The 19,703-nt window shown below is 49.8% G+C and overlaps 1 protein-coding gene across 2 annotated transcripts in view; it reads right to left on the minus strand.

Moving 5' to 3' along the window:
* LOC135877584 (copine-5) overlaps nt 1-19,703 on the minus strand; it is a 178,801-nt gene that overhangs the window by 55,473 nt on the left and 103,625 nt on the right. For both annotated transcript variants that reach the window (XM_065403075.1, XM_065403076.1), the window contains 4 exons: nt 13,818-13,859; nt 13,359-13,434; nt 9,661-9,714; nt 8,523-8,584 (listed from right to left, as the gene is read on the minus strand). In XM_065403075.1, coding sequence (XP_065259147.1) covers nt 8,523-8,584; nt 9,661-9,714; nt 13,359-13,434; nt 13,818-13,859 — 234 coding nt within the window. The remainder of the gene's footprint in view (nt 1-8,522; nt 8,585-9,660; nt 9,715-13,358; nt 13,435-13,817; nt 13,860-19,703) is intronic.

The following is a 19,703-nucleotide window of genomic DNA, read 5'->3' on the forward strand; positions in this document are numbered from 1 at the left end:
CTCCCGGGCTCATGGGCTTCTGACTGGTGTGTGCAGAGTCTGGAAAGATAGTTGGCCATCCCTGTAAATCGCTGCACTCCCCTTACATCCTTTAGTCCAGGCATTTCCTTAGTTTGTCAAGGTCCATCTGAATCCCTCAGAATCTGACAGATGTCTGATGTAGGGGGCTTCAGCTCTCCTCAGCTTTAGCATGTCTGCACTCGGCCTGACATTCCTCTCCCGACACCTGGTTAGGGGTTGTCACAGCTTGGTACCATGGTCCTTGACATCTCCTCCTACAATAAGAATGTGATTCCTGGGAGTCCCTCTGGCGACTAGTTCAGTTGACACTGGAACACGTCCGGGGCCGGGCTGATGCCCACAGGCATTGGTACCCACTGGTACCTGCCAGAAGGTGCAGCCAAGGTGGTCAGGTGGCTGCATGGCTCATCCCATTCAATATGCCACAACCCATTCTTGACATCACAGACCAGGGACCCTTTTGCCCTGCATAGATCAGGCTGGGTGTCCTCAGTCGCTGGTAATGGGTAGGGACTTCTTTTCAATGCTCTGGTCAATGCAGCCATCAGTTTACCTGAAGATTTTCTCACCACTATCAGGCTGCTGATCCACTCTGCCAGTTTTTATGGGTGTAATGATGCTGCTTCTTTTCAGGTTTGTTTGTTCCTTCTTCACTGGCCCCACCAGAGCTAACAGAACTCAGCATTTCAATAGTCTCATGGGTTGCACATGGGGCATCTACTTCTAACTTCAGCTTGCCCTCTAGGTGTCCATCTCCTTGACAGACATGCTTACAGTCTGTTGGAATGCTGGACGGGACCCCCAGTGCCTGGTCTCCTCTTTTCCCACGGGTGGATATTCTGATGCTGTACTGAGATCAAATCCATGACTTGCACGCTTGCTGTCTAGAGGTGGGTGGACCTTCTGTGTGCAAATTACTATGAACTCCAAGTGATAACATCTCTTGTTTTGTGGGTTTCTTATTGACAGCCGCATTTGCCCACTGGCCTCCAAATGGTTTCACTGTACATCACCAGCACTTGGTCACATTCCCCCAGGCTAACATTGCTGCTTACCAGTGTTGCTGGGATTATACGACAGCTGGCTCCACAATCCAGCTGGAATCGAATTGGTTGTTGATCTAGTAGCATGGTTGCAAATATGGCAGATGAATGGTTGTCAGCCTCCTTCTGCAGCATGTGTAACTGAGAGTCTGGATCTGCTAGATTCGCACTGCAGACATCCTCCTCCTCACTGGAGCTCCCTGTATCCTCAATCGCTGCATGCAATCCTGCATTTTTTTTCTGGTGGTAGCTGCAGCAAGTGGACGTAAAGGTTTTGTTTCCCATACCCCTTGAACCATTGTCCATAGGCTGGGCATCTTTCTTTTTGCCCTTTGTACTGCTTTCCACAGATGGTCTGTCTCTGTCCAGCATCCTGGGTTCCTTTAGCTTGTGCCTGTGCACTGGTTCTGCACTAGTGGCTGCCACTATTTGATCCTTTTTCTGGACCATCCAGCTGCCCTTGCAATTTGGAGGCATTTCTCTAGGGTTAGATCTATTTCTCTCAACAGTCTTTCCTGTAAGCTGGAGTTATATGTCCCGCAAATGATCCTGTCTCTGATTAGGGGATCTTTAATGTCTCCAAAGTCACATGTGGACACCAGAGTTCTCAGCTCTCAGATGCACATATCCATTCCCTTTTCTGCTTCTTGGTTTCAGGCACACAAACGGTTTCTCTCTGCAGTCTCATTCTGTCTGGGGTCACAGTACTCATCAAACTCCTTTATCAGCAGTTCCAGTGTTTGGGGTATTATTCCTGAAAACAGTGTCTCACTCCTCAACCTTTTCCCCCAGTGAAATAGTAAAAAAGCTTTACCTTAATTTCTTCATCTTTATCCCCCAGGATCAATTTTTGCTTCCACTGCTTCCGTGCTTGGGCATGGCTTTTGGTCTGGAAATCCAGCATTCCTGCTGCTCTGAATCCCTCTCTGCTGCCAGTTTGCTCTGTTTCTAGGTGCTGCTTTGTTTGCCTGTTAACCACACTCTCTTCCTAGCTACGGGTCTCACTAGACTGATGCTGTCACCACGTTTCATGTACCACATGCTGGGTAATAACATGAGAGGACACCAAGCTTAGAAAACTAAACTGGCTCTTTATTAAGAGAACTGTTTACAGAGGTGCTGCAACTGCAGCTAGCATTCCAGCAATGGGCACACAGACTGACTTCCTGGTGCCTCATGCAAACTCTTACCTCCTGAAGCCTGTGCTCCTCCCTCCAAGTTCCATGCAGATTCCTACAACACCAGTAGCCCATAAATCCAAGGTACCCTTGCACCATAGCTGGAACGGGGGGTGAGTAGGCAAATTTAGCACTGTGTTTTATGTGCTCCGACACAACCTCTGTTCCCGTGTTTCGCTGAAGCTATTCTGATGCTTAGGGTAGTGCAAGGGTGGGTTGTAACTGGCAGTAAGGGGACGAGTACATTTCTTAATGATATCTTGCTGCAGGATTACCTCCCAAGAAAGAATCTCCATTGCTTGGGATGTTTCAAACTTGGATAATTTTATGTCTCTGCAATGTTTTTGACAGGTGACAGGCTAGATGAATGCTAACGACCAAATTCTGGGCCAGATCCTCAGCTGGTCTAAATCCATGCAGTGAGGTCAGTGGAACTATGCTGATCTATACCAGCTGAGAATCCAGCCCTCTGGTCTCAGATACACTGAAGGAAATCCAGAGTAGCTCCAAGGGAGTTACTCCAGATTTACACCAGTGTAACAGAGCAGAATCTGTTCCTAGGTATTATTACACTGAGGGGAGGAGCACCCCACGTTGAATGCATGGAAATGGAGGAGATATTCTGTGTGATTGAAGCAGGAGATGGGTACATGCCGGTGCACCTGGCATCTCTTTGGAATGGATTCGGGGCAGGAGGGCAGTGAGGAGAAGTCTGGGGAAGCAGGGCAGAGGCAGTGTGGTGTGGTCACAGATTTCCACAGCTCAAGGACAGAAAATGTTGGCTCCTTCGTGGGAGCTGCCTCTGCGAGTGCTAACATGCTGGGCTGTCCCAGAGCCCCCGGAAGCCTGGCTCTCCATTCTTTATAGTCCATCTTGATGGTAACTCGGAGCCACGGGAGCACACCTGCCAGGTGCCCCAGAGGGAATGAACAGAACAGGTAATCATCAAGTGATCCATCCCCTGTTGCCCATTCCCTGATTCTGGCAAACAGAGGCTAGGGACACCATTCCTGCCCATCCTGGCTAATAGCCATTGATGGACCTACCCTCCATGGATTTATTCCCTCCCACAGCCCAGCCTACACCCATATTCCCTCACACAGCCTGGCCTACACCCCACCCTACACTCTATTCCTTTGCAAAGCTTGTCCTACACCCCCTCACTACACTCACCACTTCTTCTCTCCTCCCCAAATCTATTCCAGGGAAATGCTTTCCCCTCGATGGAGTGCAGCAGATTGTACAAGGGAGCCCACCCCGCCCCGCCAGTCCTGGACAGCAGCCCCATCGGGGATCCCTGTGAGTGTAATGCGATCAGCCACCGCATCTGAACCATTCTGAGCCCCTCTAGTTAGAGCAGAGCCCAGACAGCCAGCTGTCAAGAACGGGAAACCAATCCGGTGAGCTCCTCAGTTGCCACAAGGTAAAAAAGATCATGGTTAATGTGACAAAACAGCCCCGTTGTTGGGGGCAGAAGGGAGATGCTCACGGCTGTGACAGACGTCACCGATGTCTGTACAAATGTAACACTGCCTGTTTCCAATATCACACCGGCGGAGCCGCGCGGGGGATCTTTGTTCTGCCCTGAGAATCACAGAGAGGGGGGAAGGGGGCAGAGGAGAAAGGAAACCCACTTCATACAAGATCCTTTTCAGCACAGTGGGTCAGTATCATAATCCTCATCTGTAAAATGGAGCAGCTGAGGAACAGAGGGGGCGTGGCTTGCCCAAGCTCATACAGACCTGAAGAAGAGCTCCATGTAAGCTCCAAAGCTGGGCTCTCTCACCAATAGACATTGGGCCAATAACAGATATTACCTCACCCACCGTGTCTCTCTAATACCCTGGGACCAAGGCAGCTACAGCTACACTGCATACAAGGTCATACAGTGAGTCAGCAGCAGAGCAGTCCTACCTCCCACTCCTCTATCCACTAGATGTCCCACCCTCCCAGAGCGGGGGCTAGAACCCAGGAGTCATGGCTCCCACACAGCATTCTCCATTAGCCACACGGCTGTACGGGACCAACCTTGATGCATACAGGGAGCTCCTGTTTATGGGCTAGTGGTGAGTGGGGTGTATGAAGTCATTTCTCCAGGTTCTGGGCCAAGCTAGTCACAACCTACGCTGACAGTTCCTGGCTCTCCCCAGGCTGACTGTGGTCTGGAGCCGGAGGTGAAAGCAGCAGAAGCTCAGGTGTAAAGAACACAGCCAAAGCTTCCCATGAAGGAGCTGCACAGGTGGTGCTGCTGCTGACACCTGACAGGTAGGCCTCTGACTCGCTCATCTGCATCCTGAGGCACGTGCCCTCCGGATCCACAGGCAGAGGGTGCTGCAGGCCTGGACTGAGGTGCCCCGAATATGAACACACACTCCCTAGCCCGCAGACAATAGTTCTGCCAGTCCTCTGTACACAACGCCCACCCAGGAGGCCTCACAGGTTTGCAGGAATCTGCTGCCTTGCCCAGAGGCGTAGCGAGTGCCCTCCGTACCCTCCGACCGGAGGGGGCCCCGCAAGGAAGGGGGCCCCTAAAAGTGGCAAAATAAATACCGCATTCCAGTTTCTGCATTGTAAGGGGCCCCGCCCGGACATATGTTCGGAGGGGGCCACCGTTCGGAGGGGGCCACGTTCTTTGTTGCTACGGCCCTGGCCTTGCCACAGAGTCTGTCTCACTGGTGGCCAGGAGCCTCTGCAAACTCTGTGCCCCTTTCTCTCCATCTGTCCAGGTATCCCTTCTGGGTACCTACGTGTGAACAGGTCTGCCCAAGTGCAAGGAGCCATATGGTGCCATTGCAGCACAAGTGAATCTGCCCAGGAGGGGCCCACACTACAGATGGCACTGGCAGCATCACCTGCTTCAACCCATCACCGTCTGGCTTCTGCATCCTTGGCCATCAGTCCAACCAATTTGTAAGCAGGCACCATGCCATCCCAACAGGCCAGCCATAGGACAGAAGGCAAAGAAATTAGGTGCCCAGGGCATTTGCACAGAGCAGCATTCTCAGCCCATGGAACTGCTGTTGTTCTCAGATGCCCTAGCCAAGCCAACCTCTGTTGCAAAGCCAGCACTAGTCATAGAAAGTAGGGATGGAAAAGTCCTATTAGCCACCCAGCCCATCTCCTGGGGCCAGTGCAGGGCTGTATCCTTCCCTGCAGGGCGTTCTCCAGTGGGAGAGTCACCCATGTGAGACAGTGCCAGGTCACCCGCTATATTTGGGTTCCATATATGAGTAGTTTATAAAGGGTTAATAAATGATCAATAGATATTTTAATAAACAGTTAACAAATCGTTACGAAGTCCAACAGATCTACAGGTCGCTTATACCCATCATTGTACTGATGTGCTCCTACCCATCATCTAGAACACATTCTCCTCTCTGCAACATGCTGCTGACATCTAGTAACCCACTGATACACAGGTTTCAGAGCAGCAGCCGTGTTAGTCTGTATCCGCAAAAAGAACAGGAGTACTTGTGGCACCTTAGAGACTAACAAATTTGCTCTAATAAATTTGTTAGTCTCTAAGGTGCCACAAGTACTCCTGTTCTTTCCACTGATACACAGACACTACAGGCTCAGAAAGGGGCTGTGATCCTGTGACGGAGCAGGGAACGGGGCAGATTTGACCTGGGAATGTTGCAGGGAAGTTGCACTGGGGATGGGGGACTTCTCTTGAAGGAAGCTACCTGAGCTGTAACCTGAGCCAGGAGGGGGGTTGGGAGAAGTGACACCTTCTGCCCGGGAGACTGAACAAAGGAGAGGGGAGGGGGGGAGAAAGCTGCTGGAGGAGTTTTTAGTTTCAGTTTGGGCTGGGTGGTGCAACGCAGGAAACCCCAAGCTGGGGTCTAAGCTCCCTAAACCCCCCAGAAGGACTTGACTGAGGGGTTCTGGTTGTACCTACCTGCTCTGCTTGGGACTGTGTTCCTGTCATCTAATAAATCTTCTGTTTTACTGGCTGGCTGAGAGTCACGGTGAATCTCAGGAAGAGGGGTGCAGGGCCCTGACTCCCCCACACTCTGTGACGGGTCAGATCCCCAGCTGGTATTAAAGGGTGCAGCTCTGTAGACTTCAATGAGGCTATGCTGAGTTACACCACGGGGAGATCGGCCCAAAGATCTCACTGTTAATTAACTATCCTGATATTTAGCCTAAACATTCCCTCTTTTAATTTCATCACATTGCTCCTAGCCACAGCTCTGTGCATCCCTTTCTTCCTCCAGGGGGCCTGATTCTCTCTTATTGTGCTGGTCTCAGAGGAGTAACACGTCCCCCCCTGACACCGAGTCACTGGTGTGAGATGAGAACCGGGCAGTTGGTGTTTTACATCCTTCCAACCTGTGAAGCCATTCGCTGGTGGGAGCCGGCTCTTTTAATCTTCCCACAGCAATTAATCCTTCCTGCTCCCTGACCAAACACCCCCAACTTATCAACATGTTTCTATTCATGTGGTGACAGTGCGAGTCCAGGTGGGGCTGCACTACCACTGTAGGGAAGGACTGACACCTTTGGGTGGCTAATCTGAGGGCTTTCAACAGAGCCTAGCCCTCCTGCTGGCTCTCTGCAGGGGGGTGAATTTCACCCTTAATGAGATGTACCCAAATCAATACCCCTATCTGAACTTGGGGCATTTGCAATCTAGAGCTGAATCCTGAGGCCAGAGTCTGTCTGCCAGAATCCCCTCCCAGAATTCTCTAGGCCATTGTGTGGCAATCCCACTGGGCTGATGGCACTGCAACCTCCATCATCTCCCTGATTGTTAAGGACAGTAGCAAAGACGTCACTGGAGCCCAGTCCACATAAGGAAAACAATCTGTTGCCGACAATGCTTATTATCAGCAATTGGCCCCTCCAACAGCTGGTCTGCTAGTGCAGATGGGATCAGACTAGTTTCAGCACTGTTAGAGGAAGCTTGATTGAGACTTTAATAGCACATCAGATGGATCCCTTGATAAGCAGTGTGTAATGCTGGCAGGCCAGATGCCAGCGCTTGCCCAGGCTGCAGGCATTAGCTTAGAACTGGCAAACTAATCACCTGTATGTTAGTTTTGCTCAAAATAGGTATTAATCTTCTATGAATGCAGTTAGTGTTTAGACGAATGCAGTTAGTGTTTAGACTCTGAAATGCTTGTAAGTGGCTATATGCATTAATCTCACGAGCACTGTCTGTAGTCCATGCGATAAGGAAATATGTAAGTTTTGCTTCATAACTTTGAAAATGTTTGCTCTGAACTTTTGAACCCAGGTTAAAATTAGATGGGCTCTTAAGGAACATCGCAATAAAAACGATTGGTTAGCTGCCCTCCTGCACTTTGGAAATGCTACCAAGGAAGTTCATCCTGTGGACTTGGAGGCTGAATTAAGGAAATAAAACAAAGCCACAGGAAAATTTTCCATCTCTCTCTTCACTGTTTGAACTCTGACAGGGCCAGAGACTCTAAACTGAGACAGAGATCCCCACTGGTTACCTCTGGGTCTGCCCTGAAAGATAGTTTGAATTGACAGATCACTACAACTTTATCACCTTTAGGATTTAGATGTGAACTCATTTGGTTGTGTATGTTTGCTTGCTTTAACTTGTAAATAACTCTCTTATTTCTTTTTCCTAGTTAATAAACCTTTAGATAGTTCAATACAGGATTGGTTACAGCATTGTCTTTGGTGTACGATATAGGGTACCAATTGATCTGGGGTTAGTGACTGGTCTCTTGGGACTGGAAGTAACTTGAACATTGTGTGATTTTTCTTGTAAGTTTATCACTAAGTCCAGTTTGTCTGGGTGGCAAGACGACTGTGACTCTATGGTAAGACTCCAGGAGTATACATTTGTTATTGGCTTGGTGAAATCTAATTATAGAACATACCAAAAGTTTGGGATGCCTGCCCTGTTTTCTGACAGTGCCCTGAGGCAGGCACTCATGGTCGGGAGCTACTCCCAACAGCATGACAGTGGCTCAGTTTTCTAGTGTAGCTGGGGCCTAAGAGGATCAGAAAGCAGCAGAGGCTGGATCCGTTTTTGCCAGGCACCGTACTGCCCACTCAGGGCTTGCCACCCCTCTGGGAAGTTCAGGCAGAGTCCTTGTTATCTGGAAGGGTCCTGAATTTACACTGGACATTGCAATGGTATTTCTTGGTAGCTACACCATCATCATCACAAGCCAACACAGCATTACTGGGCAATTCACTTGTCCTGAAACAGACAGTGGTCCTATCCTCATCTGGAGCCAGGCTGGTCAGCGCCAGGATCCCGTTTGTTTAGGAAAGGAAACCATAACCCACTTACCCTCCTTTGATGTAATCCAGGAAGGTGTACTCTGACTCCACGGTGAATGAGAGCAGCGTCACCTCGGAACCAAGAGACAGGGTGGCACGTTACACAGAGCCCGAGACAGCAGGGATCACTGGTGCAGTGCTGAGTGCTGAGGAAAGGTGCTAGTGTGATGCCCCTGGAGACTATCGATTGCCCGTCAGCCCAAGGAAGGAGTTAACTTCCCCACCCTGCTCTCTGGCAATGTGAGTCATGTTGGGCTGGTCGGACATTTTCTGTCAAAGCTATTTTTCAGTGGAAAATTGGGTTTTCGCCTACAGTTTTTTTGGGGTGAAAATATCTGAATTCCATGGAAAATGTCTGCATTCCTTGGAAAATCCCCCTAGGAACTAAAATACACTGATTTTGAAATGATACTGTAGCTCTTCATGGGAGTTGTAGTTCAGTCACTTCATGCTCCATTCTTCTCTATGCGCTGGATTTTCCAGCAGGACTACATCTCGCATGATGCCCCAGGACCAGGGACGCCCAAGTAACACTTCCCTTCTCCAAGAGGGGAGACCGTGGTGCATCATGGGAGATGTATACCAACCAAGAAGCCTGGCCCATAGAAGAGGATGGAGGTATGAGATGCCCAAACTCCAGCTCCAACAAGGCACTGCGGCAGCATTTCCAAATTTAAATGTTTTGGTTTTCAGCTGAAATCTTCTGAAATTTGAATTTCTGGTTGTCACCATGGATCCTCCCCGCCACCTCATTTTGAACCAGCTCTTGTTTCATGTCTGCCTGGAGGGCCCATTACTTTCAGTGGGTTGGTGATTCAACAGGAATCACAAGTTTCACTCTTTGAAGGATGTCTCTCATCCAAGATCTGACAGCGATCAGGCCTCCTTAGCTTATAAGATCAGAAGAGAAATCTGTCCACAAGAAGCTGATTGGTGACAGAGTGGTTCCACATTTCTAGTGATGTGGCAGAAAATTCTGACCCTTCATATCAAAGCATAACATGGGGGGGAAATATTGTCGGGGAAAGAATGCTTCTGATTGGTTGGTTCTGCATGGCAGCTTGCCATTGGGCAACTCGCCATCCGGGGATAATCATCTCCTGCCTTCCTGGATAGCTTAAATCCCAAAGAAAAATAACGTCACTTACTGTTCCCGAGTTAATGTATTTCTTTTTTTTCATTTTCTTTTTGGGATTCACCACCTGAAAGACGAAGGAAATGGAAGAGACTGAATAACCTGCGACACAAAGTGAAGCCTGTTTATGCTAGCACAAATGACACCATTGGCATAGGTCCCTCAGCAACAGTGATGGTGGAGGTTGTCCATTTCTATCAGTGTGTCTTCTTCCTGCTCTATCTTATTGGAGAGTGAATAACCACAACTGAATACAGTGTTCCAAGTGAGGGGCATATGATTGATTGATAACATGTTCTCAGTGTTTTCTATCTGTCTTTATCCATCGCGTCAGATATTCGGACATCAGAACAAGTCTCCAAATTATCTGGATGCTCATCTTTATTTTTAGTCTGAGATATTTCCCCCTCCCCTCCCAAAAAACTTATCATCAGCAAAGTAAAACCAACCCATCTTGCTTCTGATCTTTATATAGCCATCTCTTAGCAGGGATAAGGATGGAGGCAGAAAAGCCTAAAGCAACAAATTCAGCTCTCAGCAAAGGCAATTCTTTACGTCTAGCTTGAGCAGCCCTCGGGATGCCAGAGAACATAACGTTTCTGTTACTAAAGGGAATGTTTCCTTTCTCTGTCCCAAAGCATGGACCCAATGCTAGGAAAAGATTTATCAAGAGATTTCAGCACTGAGAGTCCAGTCGCAATGTGGCGTGAATTGGGGTAGCCCCCGCTGAACTCAGCTGAGCTTTGCTGATCTACAGCAGTTGAGGGACAAGCCCCATGGGAGCAGTCACCCTGTGCCGAGGTTCAGCTGGAGGCATAGGCACCACTTACAGTCCTCCCAGCAGGGCTTATGGAGGATGGAAACGGTGCACGGGCCCCATGGGGGCTCTCTGCAGAGGGGGATTTCACTCTCAAAGTGCATGCATGGCCCCATTATCACAGAATCTGAGCACCTCACAATCTTTATGATATTTACCCTTCCAACCCCCCGTGAGGCAGGGCAGGGCTATCAAACCAATTTTACAGATGCGGAACTAAGACCCAGAGAGAAGTGACTTGCCCAGCATCTCACACGGATTCCATAGAGGAGAAAGGGACTTGAACCCAGTCTCCAGCTAGCATCCTGACTACTGGGCCAGCCTTCTTCAGGGCTAGACTAGCACTGTCCACATTGTTAGACGTGGAGGCCAAGTGACTAGTGATTTGGGGTACCTCCATTTTTGAGCACCCAACTTGGAGACACCTTGAAGGGGCCTGACTTTCAGAGGACTGGTGTTGGGCCCTTTCTTACATCAGGTCCCTTTAAGACATCTCAAGCTGGGTGCCCAAAATCACTGGCCGCTTTGAAAAAGCTTGGCCAGAAAGTCCACTCTTCAAATGTCCAAATTCTGCAGGACAAAGCTGCCCATGCTACTTTCCACAACCCAGCTGCTCCATAAGGGCCCAGGTCCTTCCAACACCTGGGATGGGGAAAGCGCCCAGATCTCCTGACCCTACTGCTCATCTGGCCCTCTCCAGCAAGTCCTGGTCTTCTCCCAGCCCAGCAGCTCTGCTGGCTTCCCCGAGGCTCTCAGTGATAACCAGGAACATGGCCTTTCCAGCCAGCAAATTTACATTTTTGCTCTGTCTCCAAAAAGAGCTAATCTGAAATCACTTTTCCCCCTGCCCTTCATGATGATCCATTTTGATAAGGTCTTGGGAATTCATCTGGAACAAAAGGCATTAATGATTTGAACAAATTATACGCAGTCTCCCCCACTCCTCCCCTTCACTCCCTCCCCTCCTCCCACTGGAGGGAGCCCTGAAAGCCTGCGAAGGGACATGCTGGGACACTAATAATGTGTCAGAGCCCAGGCGGCCATGCTGAAAGCTGGCCTAGAAACGTCACATCAGATGCTATTAAAAGGGAGCTGCCACAGTTAAGGCATGGGGAGTGCACAAAGCACTTTGTGAGAGGGGAGGAAACCCAGTGCAAGAACGCAGGGGATTCAAAGCCATGGGGTCGTTGCTCGGATTTGCTTATCGCTGACACACTGGCTCTGCCATCTGCACAGGGAGTTTTAAGAACAGAGGCCCTCAGTCAACGGAGCGATGCTGAGTCACAGCAGCCAAAGCCGCCTGGAGACTGCACACTGTTACTCTGTGCCCTGCTCTGTGTCTCCACTTACACCTGTGCACAGCGTTGCCCTGGCTCAGCTGACATGAAATACGCCTCTGGTTTTACTTGCTGTGGCGTGCCAGTAAACAGCCAGACCCAGCCTCGCCTCCCAGTGAGCCATGTGGAGAAACACCGGCCAGGCCCCACCAGGCAGAATGCATCAGTACTAACCCCAATGAGTTCACTGGTGAGGCAGCTACATGCACTCTGTTCTGGCCAGATGACATCGCTTGGGGTAAACTGTGGCCAAGGTGCTGACATACCGGGATTGTCCAGACTTCAGTTAGTGCGAGGTTGAATTTCTAGGCGAGAGTCCTTGGAGGGTGTAAATCAGCATAGCCCCATTGACTTCACTTTATGCCAGCTGAGCATCTGGCCCACAAGGTCACCCTCACCGAGGTGTCTAGTCTCCTTTCCCATTGCTAGTTCATTGCACTCCTGGATCCGGAGACTGCCCCAGCCTCCTGGAAGGTTTAATTAGGTGTTGCAGCCAAGGAGCTATGACAAGCAGAGCCCAGTAGCAAACAGAAACATGGGAGTATCCCGGAGTAACTCACAGATGGGTTTGTATCCATGGTAAAATCCCTTTATGGTTGTACAGTAGCAATTTGCTTGTATTATTTATTACTGTCGGGAAATGTCTAATAATTGGCTTTTATACAGTATTTTTCCATGAGGAGGCTTGAAACATCTTGATTTCTGAGCAATTTCCTGCCAATGCCCTGAGTCCTGAGCAGCTGCCCTCCCTCTGTTCCAGCCCTGAGCCCCCCCATCCCCTGCTCTGCCAATGCCCTTGCACCCTCGCCTCTGCTGTTTCAGTCTTGGGCTCCCCACAGACCCAGTTCTGCCGATGCACCTCAATCCACCACTGTTCCAGTCTCAAGTTCCCCACACAGCTTTCTGATGCCCGTCACTGCTCACCGGCAGTCCTGGCCATCCCTGAGCAGGGACTCAGCCGTGTGCTGATTTTGTTATTGCAGTTATTGTTATTTATTATTATTGGAGTGCCAAGACGCCCTAGTCACGGACCAGGACCCCACTGTGCTAGGTGCTGTACAAACACAGAGCACTAAGACGGTCCTTGCCCTGTAGTCAGATGTTCTCCAAGCTAGGAGAGACCATCAGACTCATCTCCCATGTGATGTCAGCATGCAGTGAATCCAGGCCATCCGAGGTGGGCAGCCAGTGTGTGACAGCAAACCGATTGGGTGGCATTTGACACCATTGTCACTCCCTTTCCACAGATGCAAACAACTGCACAAGGGACTAGGCAATCATCAGCCCTGATCTCACAATGGTGTCACACTGGTGGTGACCACTGGCCAGACCCTCAGCTGGTGTAAATCAGCGTAGCTCCACTGGAGTTACTGGACATTTGCCAGGTTACGCCAGCTGAGGATCTAGCCCAGGAATCACTCCTGATTTACACTGCCTCTCAACAAGGGAGCACGCAAGGCTGGTGGAAGGGACGTGGCCCAGCACAGTGGCGGCCTGGCTCCCCAGAGCTTGGCTAGTCCTCTTGATGGGTTCTGGGGGTGCCCCGTCTGCACTCACCTCGTAGACGTTGAACTGGCTTTGCCCGCGGGCCAGCTCCCGGTAGCTGGTTGTGAACTCCCCAATGAAGTCGTGGCTGTGCATGGAAAGAGAAGCTCTGTGAGAAATGCTCTAGTGATGGATTGTCAGCCTGGGGGTCATGCCCAGGTGTCAAGGGGCCATGACCACCTTAACCTTCCCATACTGCTAAGTGGGGGTAGGGTCCTGGGGGGAACCACCACTGCAGAGTTCACTCAAGCTCCTTCTTCCCTCCTTGCTGTCTCTTTCTCAGTCCCCTCTCTTTTCCTGTTGTCTTTCCCTCTCTGCTGCACTGGGATCACTGACAAAGCATCTCTCTGCAAAGAGAATGAGTAATGGCTGCAGCACAATGGCCCGATCCTGCCCTGGATAGAGTCACTGCACTTCCCAGGCTGCTCTGGCAGATTTGAGGTTTGTATAGCTCTAGCGAGTCCCCCTTACCTGCCGTCCCGGTCCCAGTCGTACACTTCCACCTTGATGGTCCTGCAAGACACAGTGCCATAGTTATTGCCAGAGTCAGGGTGGGACGATTTCACTAAAGGATAGATCAAATCATCCCTCTGCCCCCACATGCACAGCCTAGACTAGCATCAGCATCTTCTCTGGCCCTTCACTCAATGCTGCTGCAAGAGTCTTCTTCTGTGCAGCCCGGAACAGCCTTGTCCATTCTCCCTCGCCTCCCAGGTCTCAACACATTCCTACTTTCCTGGTCTATGGCCTGTAAGTTCTTCATCCCTCTGCTGGTCTGTGCTATGTATTGCTCCCCATCTGCTTTCTCTGTACACCTTTATCCTGCCCTCTCTTCATTGCCTCCTCACTAAGGCAACCAGGCCTTTCTTTTCAAGCCCTCTGTATAATTGTGCTTCACCAGGGGGCTAGACTAGCTGGCCTCTTGAGGTCCTGTCTGCCCTACATTTCTGTGGTTCTGTAGGTCTCTAACCATTCCCATCACCTGTCTCTGGGCCAGGCCTAATTCTGCAGCACCTTAGAATAGCTCAGCACAGAGCTTCCAGTGGTGTTCAGCACAAGTGTGAACCAGGGTCCCCCAGACCTAAAGGCAGGAGGTGCGACCTGCCCGGGGATGGGGAAAGGACGTACCAGACTCCCACCCCTATGGATCAGCACAGCTCTAACACACCCTCGCTCATGATGCTTACGCAAGGGAGCAGAGATTTCTGCATGAACCCTCCAGCCGATGTGGACGGACATTGGTCAGAAGCCAGTGGCTGCACCCAGTGGGCAGGGAAGGAGTTAATACTCAAAGCGCTGTTTCAATCGGGGAAACAAAGTGAGGGGGTGGATTGCGTGTGTTGTCTCCATCTGTGACTGGCTTGGCCCTGGTGTCTACGTTTCCGTGGCAACTGAGGCTAAAAATACACTTCCAAAAAAATGGTGGTGGGGGGGGGGAAGACCCACGCAACAGTCAAAACAAACTAATTAAATCTCCAGCGCAGGAGTCGGGAGGATAATTAAAAATCATTTTAATAATTTGTTTGGACTTGCTTGGAAGCAGGCGAACGAGTTAAGTGTGTGAGGTGAACCCACCATGCTCCAGAGACCAGCAGGGCTGCAGAGGAGGGCGCTAGGATCATTCCAGGAGCCATGGGTCACCAGGTGCAGAGTGCTGGCTGGTGACTGCTACCCTGAGATCTCCACAGAGCTGCCCTGGACCAGGAGTCACCAGAGCGGATCAGAGAGTAGGGGACATCTAGCCTCAGTTTCCCACAGTGCCCAGTACCAGCTACTTCAGAGGAGGGGGCAGAACCCCAGTGGATAATTATGGAATAACCTGCCCATGCAGGAAGCTTCTTCTTGACCTGTGTGACTAGTAATTGCTTTATGCCCTGAAGCAGACGGGTTTATAGAATCATAGAACTGGAAGGGACCTCGAGAGGTCATCTAGTCCAGTCCCCTGCACTCATGGCAGGACTAAGTATTATCTAGACCATCCCTGACAGGTGTTTGTCCAACCTGCTCTTAAAAATCCCCAGTGATGGCGATTCCCAACGTCCCTAGGCAATTTATTCCAGTGCTTAACCACCCTGACAGTTAGGAAGTTTTTCCTAATGTCCAACCTAAACCGCCCTTGCTGCAATTTAAGCCCATTGCTTCTTGTCCTATCCTCAGAGGTTAAGAAGAACAATTTTTCTCCCTCCTCCTTGTAACAACCTTTTATGTACCATACTTGAAAACTGTATCATGTCCCCTCTGTCTTCTCTTCTCCAGACTAAACAAACCCAATTTTTTCAATCTTCCCTCATAGGTCATGTTTTCTAGATCTTTAATAATTTTTGTTGCTCTTCTCTGGACTTTCTCCAATTTGTCCACATCTTTCCTGAAACGTAGCACCCAGAACTGGACACAATACTGGAATTGAGGCCTAATCAGCACAGAGTAGAGCGGAAGAATTACTTCTCGTATCTTGCTTACAACACTCCTGCTAATACATCCCAGAATGATGTTTGCTTTTTTTGCAACAGCATTACACTGTTGACTCATATTTAGCTTGTGATCCACTATGACCCCCAGATCCCTTTCTGCAGTACTCCTAGGCAGTCATTTCCCATTTTGTATGTGTGCAATTGATTGTTCCTTCCTAAGTGGAGTTCTTTGCATTTGTCCTTATTGAATTTCATCCTATTTCCCATAAGGAAAAACCTGCCTCATCTAATGTAACAATTTCTTGCTTAGTGGGAATCGGGTCCAGCCAGTGCTGACTATAGACACACAGAACACAGACAGAGTGGTGAGAACAGGGATACCCTGTCTGGAGGGAGGGGGGAGTGAGCTTAGCAAGCATTCAGCCTCAGCTAGGTAAATATTAGCACCCTCTCTTTACAGGGGAAACTGAGGCACAGAGCGGCAATGTGATTTGCTGAAAGCCACCCAGCAAATCTGTGACAGAGTCCGGAATGGAAGCAGGGTCCCTGATTCCCCATCCTTCCTGCTCTGCCCATTAAATCACAGCAGATAAGTTGATTAATGAGTCATCATTTCCATTAAAGATGGGCCGAGTGTCAAATGCCCCATGAGCGGGTGTCCCGCCATTAATTATCATACTCTTACCAGCACAAGATTGTAAATCATTGATCTAAGGTCCTTATCTGACCCCGCCACCTCGTAATTGTTACTGTATTTACCCTCACCGCCACGGGAGGTAGGGCACAGCTGTTGCCCCATTGTACAGATGGGGAGCTGAGGCCCAGACAGGCCATGGGCTAAATTCACAGAGGGATTTAAGCACCTAACTGCCACCTTAGGCCCCTAAGTTGAACACTTACATGTCAGTGGCTTTAACAATCCCCTTCTCAGCTCCTGCCTGGCCCCAGAGGTGCCTAAAGTTCCGAGGTGACTACGTTTCCACAGTTAAAAGTCCTTCGGGTGCCTGAATTTCAGCAGCTGAGCACACGCAGAGCTGTCTAAGTCCGGACGCCAGCCGGCACCACACCCCAGCAGAATCCCCTGCCTGTTTTGCCTTTAGGTGTATCTTACGCTGCATTTTCAAACCCTTGGCAGCGAGGCTCAGAGCCTGGTCGACACGGTGGGTAGCAGAGCCCGAGTCACGATGCCTGTGCAGCCATTCCTAGCACCCTAGCATGAGCCCACATCTGTAGAGCCAGGCTCTGAGACTTGCTGCTGCGGGTTTGACAGTGTAGCGCAGATGTACCCTCGGGGCCTGAGCCTGTAGCGGTGCTCGGAGCAGGGGATTTAACTTGGATCTTCCAGGTAGGTGCCTTAAGCCCTGGGCTCCAGAGTCATTCTCATGCTGTGTGGCCCAATGTAGAGTTAATTAGTTATACCCAGTGGAACACTTTATTGGGGAGACTGAGAAAGGCCCACTTCAGGATACCCCAGACCTGGTGATTAGGGACTCTCCAGAGCAGTGGGAGACCCAATTTTGACTCCCCTGGGTTGCACACTCCCAGAGACACAGAAAGTCAGACACAGAGCCTACTGCCCTTCCACTCTGCTAAACTCCCCAGCTGGCCTCCCCTCTGTGCTGAAGTGATGGGCATGAAGCCACCTGCGAGATTAGTGACGCCAAAGTGGCCCTGACATTACATTTAAAGTCACACACAGACAGTCAGCCCCAAACGTTCGCTCTCTCGAAGGAGCTGGCTGCACCTCCAGCCCTAACAGCGATACCATGCCCCAAGCAGCTGTCAGCACTGAGCATCCGTCAGGGGCCTCTCACCTCTGCAGTCGCATCCAGGGCTGGACCCTGTACGGGTCAGTCTGTCAACCTTTGTGAAAACCTCTTGCCAGACTGGCTGGAAGATGAAGATGGGAGAGGATGATGGATAAGGAGGCTTCAGGGGGTGGAGCTGTATCAGAGTTTGGCTGGGACAGGGGTAAGGGCCAGATTTACAAAGGATGCAGGTGTACACCTAGTGGAGTTTACAAAAGTGCCCAAGCAGCTCAGGGGTCTCTCTGCATTGTTAGGTGTCTAAATACCTTTGTAAATCTGGCCCTAAGTGGGTTCTTCTAACTCTCTGAGGTGGCTGGCTCTTTACCCAGGCAGCTATAAGTGAGATGGGCATGTCTAACTAGAGAGGGAGGTCCTAGTGTGTGGGCTGAGCAGCCCTGAGGAGGAGCAGCTAAGCTAGGGGACAAGGCTTGAACTGGGCTTTGCATTGTTTCCTTTTGAGTTCCCATTGTGAATAAAAACCAAAGCCCAAGAAAGGGATAGTACTGATCCAGAGGGATGTGCCCCTGGGAAACCCCCAGAGAAAAACACCCAGGATTGCAAAGTAATTGAAATGAATGCTCCCCCACCCAGCTCAGCAAGTGAGCAGGATGGCTAACAATCTAGGAAGAGACAGACGGAAGACTGTACTGGGTCCAAAACAAGGAGACACATATCCTGGCTATGTTAACACTCAAATTCACACCCCCACACGCACACCCATCATGGTATTATTTGTTTATGTATTTATTATGCATTAATTATAGAGCTTTGAATTGTGTGGAGGAAAGATGCAAAAAATCCTCCTCCAGCAATGCACTATGTCTCCCTAAATAATCTCCAGCATCATTCTGGAGTATCTATATGTTGCATTTATCATTCTGGAGTATGTATACATCACATCTTTCAGGCATATGTCATATCTAGCATTCTGGAATACGTATGTGTCACACTCGGCATGTATAGATCATCACCATATGACACACCATATTGTGTGTATGTCACATCTGTCATGTATGTCACACCTATCAGGTATATGTTGCATCTTTCATATCAGAGGATCATATGACACATTATGCCGTGTATATGTTGTATCTATCATATCACCATATTATGTGACAAATCATATTATATAATATCATGTGTATTACACATTTATCATGTATATGTTGCATCGATCATATCACCCTATTGTATGACACATCGTATCGGATATATGTCGCACCTACAGTGGCATGTCTAACTATAGCATCTACCTACAGCATCATATCTATGCTACATCTGTCTGCAGTACCTTCCTTGCTCTATAACAGCTTTGGACTTGTTCTCTTGCTGCGTATCCATAACACCTGTTTAACTAGCCAGCTTCCTAGCTAGCTACAGTGCTGTGGGCTATAACTGGCTAGAGCCTTGATTGGGCAGACCAGCTTCAAGAGGCTCTTAAACTAGCTGAAGCCCATTCCAAAGGCTAATCCCCAGAGGCTGTCGAGAATGAGACCTGGCCCCGGAGCATTAGCTCCAGGGAGCTGGGGGGCTCGCTGTGTCTTCGCTTTCCCCAGTGCAATTAGGCTCCCAAAGCCATCAACCCCCAGACACACAATCGTAAGCAAATTAATCAGCCTCGCCCCCTAACTGGAACTCCGGCAGAATGTGTGACAAGCGTTTCCGGCTGGTGACTGAGCCGGGGATCTGTGACTGTCTCAGGAGACTGTTACGAGGGGGTTGGGAGGAGGACATGACAGCCAGCGGCTCCTTAGCGACCAGGGTGGAGGTGGGCGTCTCTTGTCCAGCAGGCTCTCTGGGAGCAATGCGTATGTCCCAGTATCGGTATGCTGGCTGTCTCCATGTGTGCATCTGTCTGGAACGCCAGATCCAGACACATCAGAACCGTGATATTCATTCACTGGAATACAGCAGCTTCTTTCATACAGACAGTGTCTGAAAATGTTTTTCGCATGAGGGGACAGATTCCGAGGAGACTTAGATAGAATAGCATGAAGAAGAAGAATAGAAAAAGCTACCACTGTAATGAAACTGCAAGGTGCCAAACTGAAAATTGACGCAATATTTTCCACACAATTAGCCTGGCGGGATGCACTGGCACAAGAGATCACGAGGTCGAGAACGGAGCAGGATTTGAA

Source organism: Emys orbicularis, chromosome 4 (genome assembly GCF_028017835.1).
Source record: "Emys orbicularis isolate rEmyOrb1 chromosome 4, rEmyOrb1.hap1, whole genome shotgun sequence".
Lineage (NCBI taxonomy): Eukaryota > Metazoa > Chordata > Testudines > Emydidae > Emys > Emys orbicularis.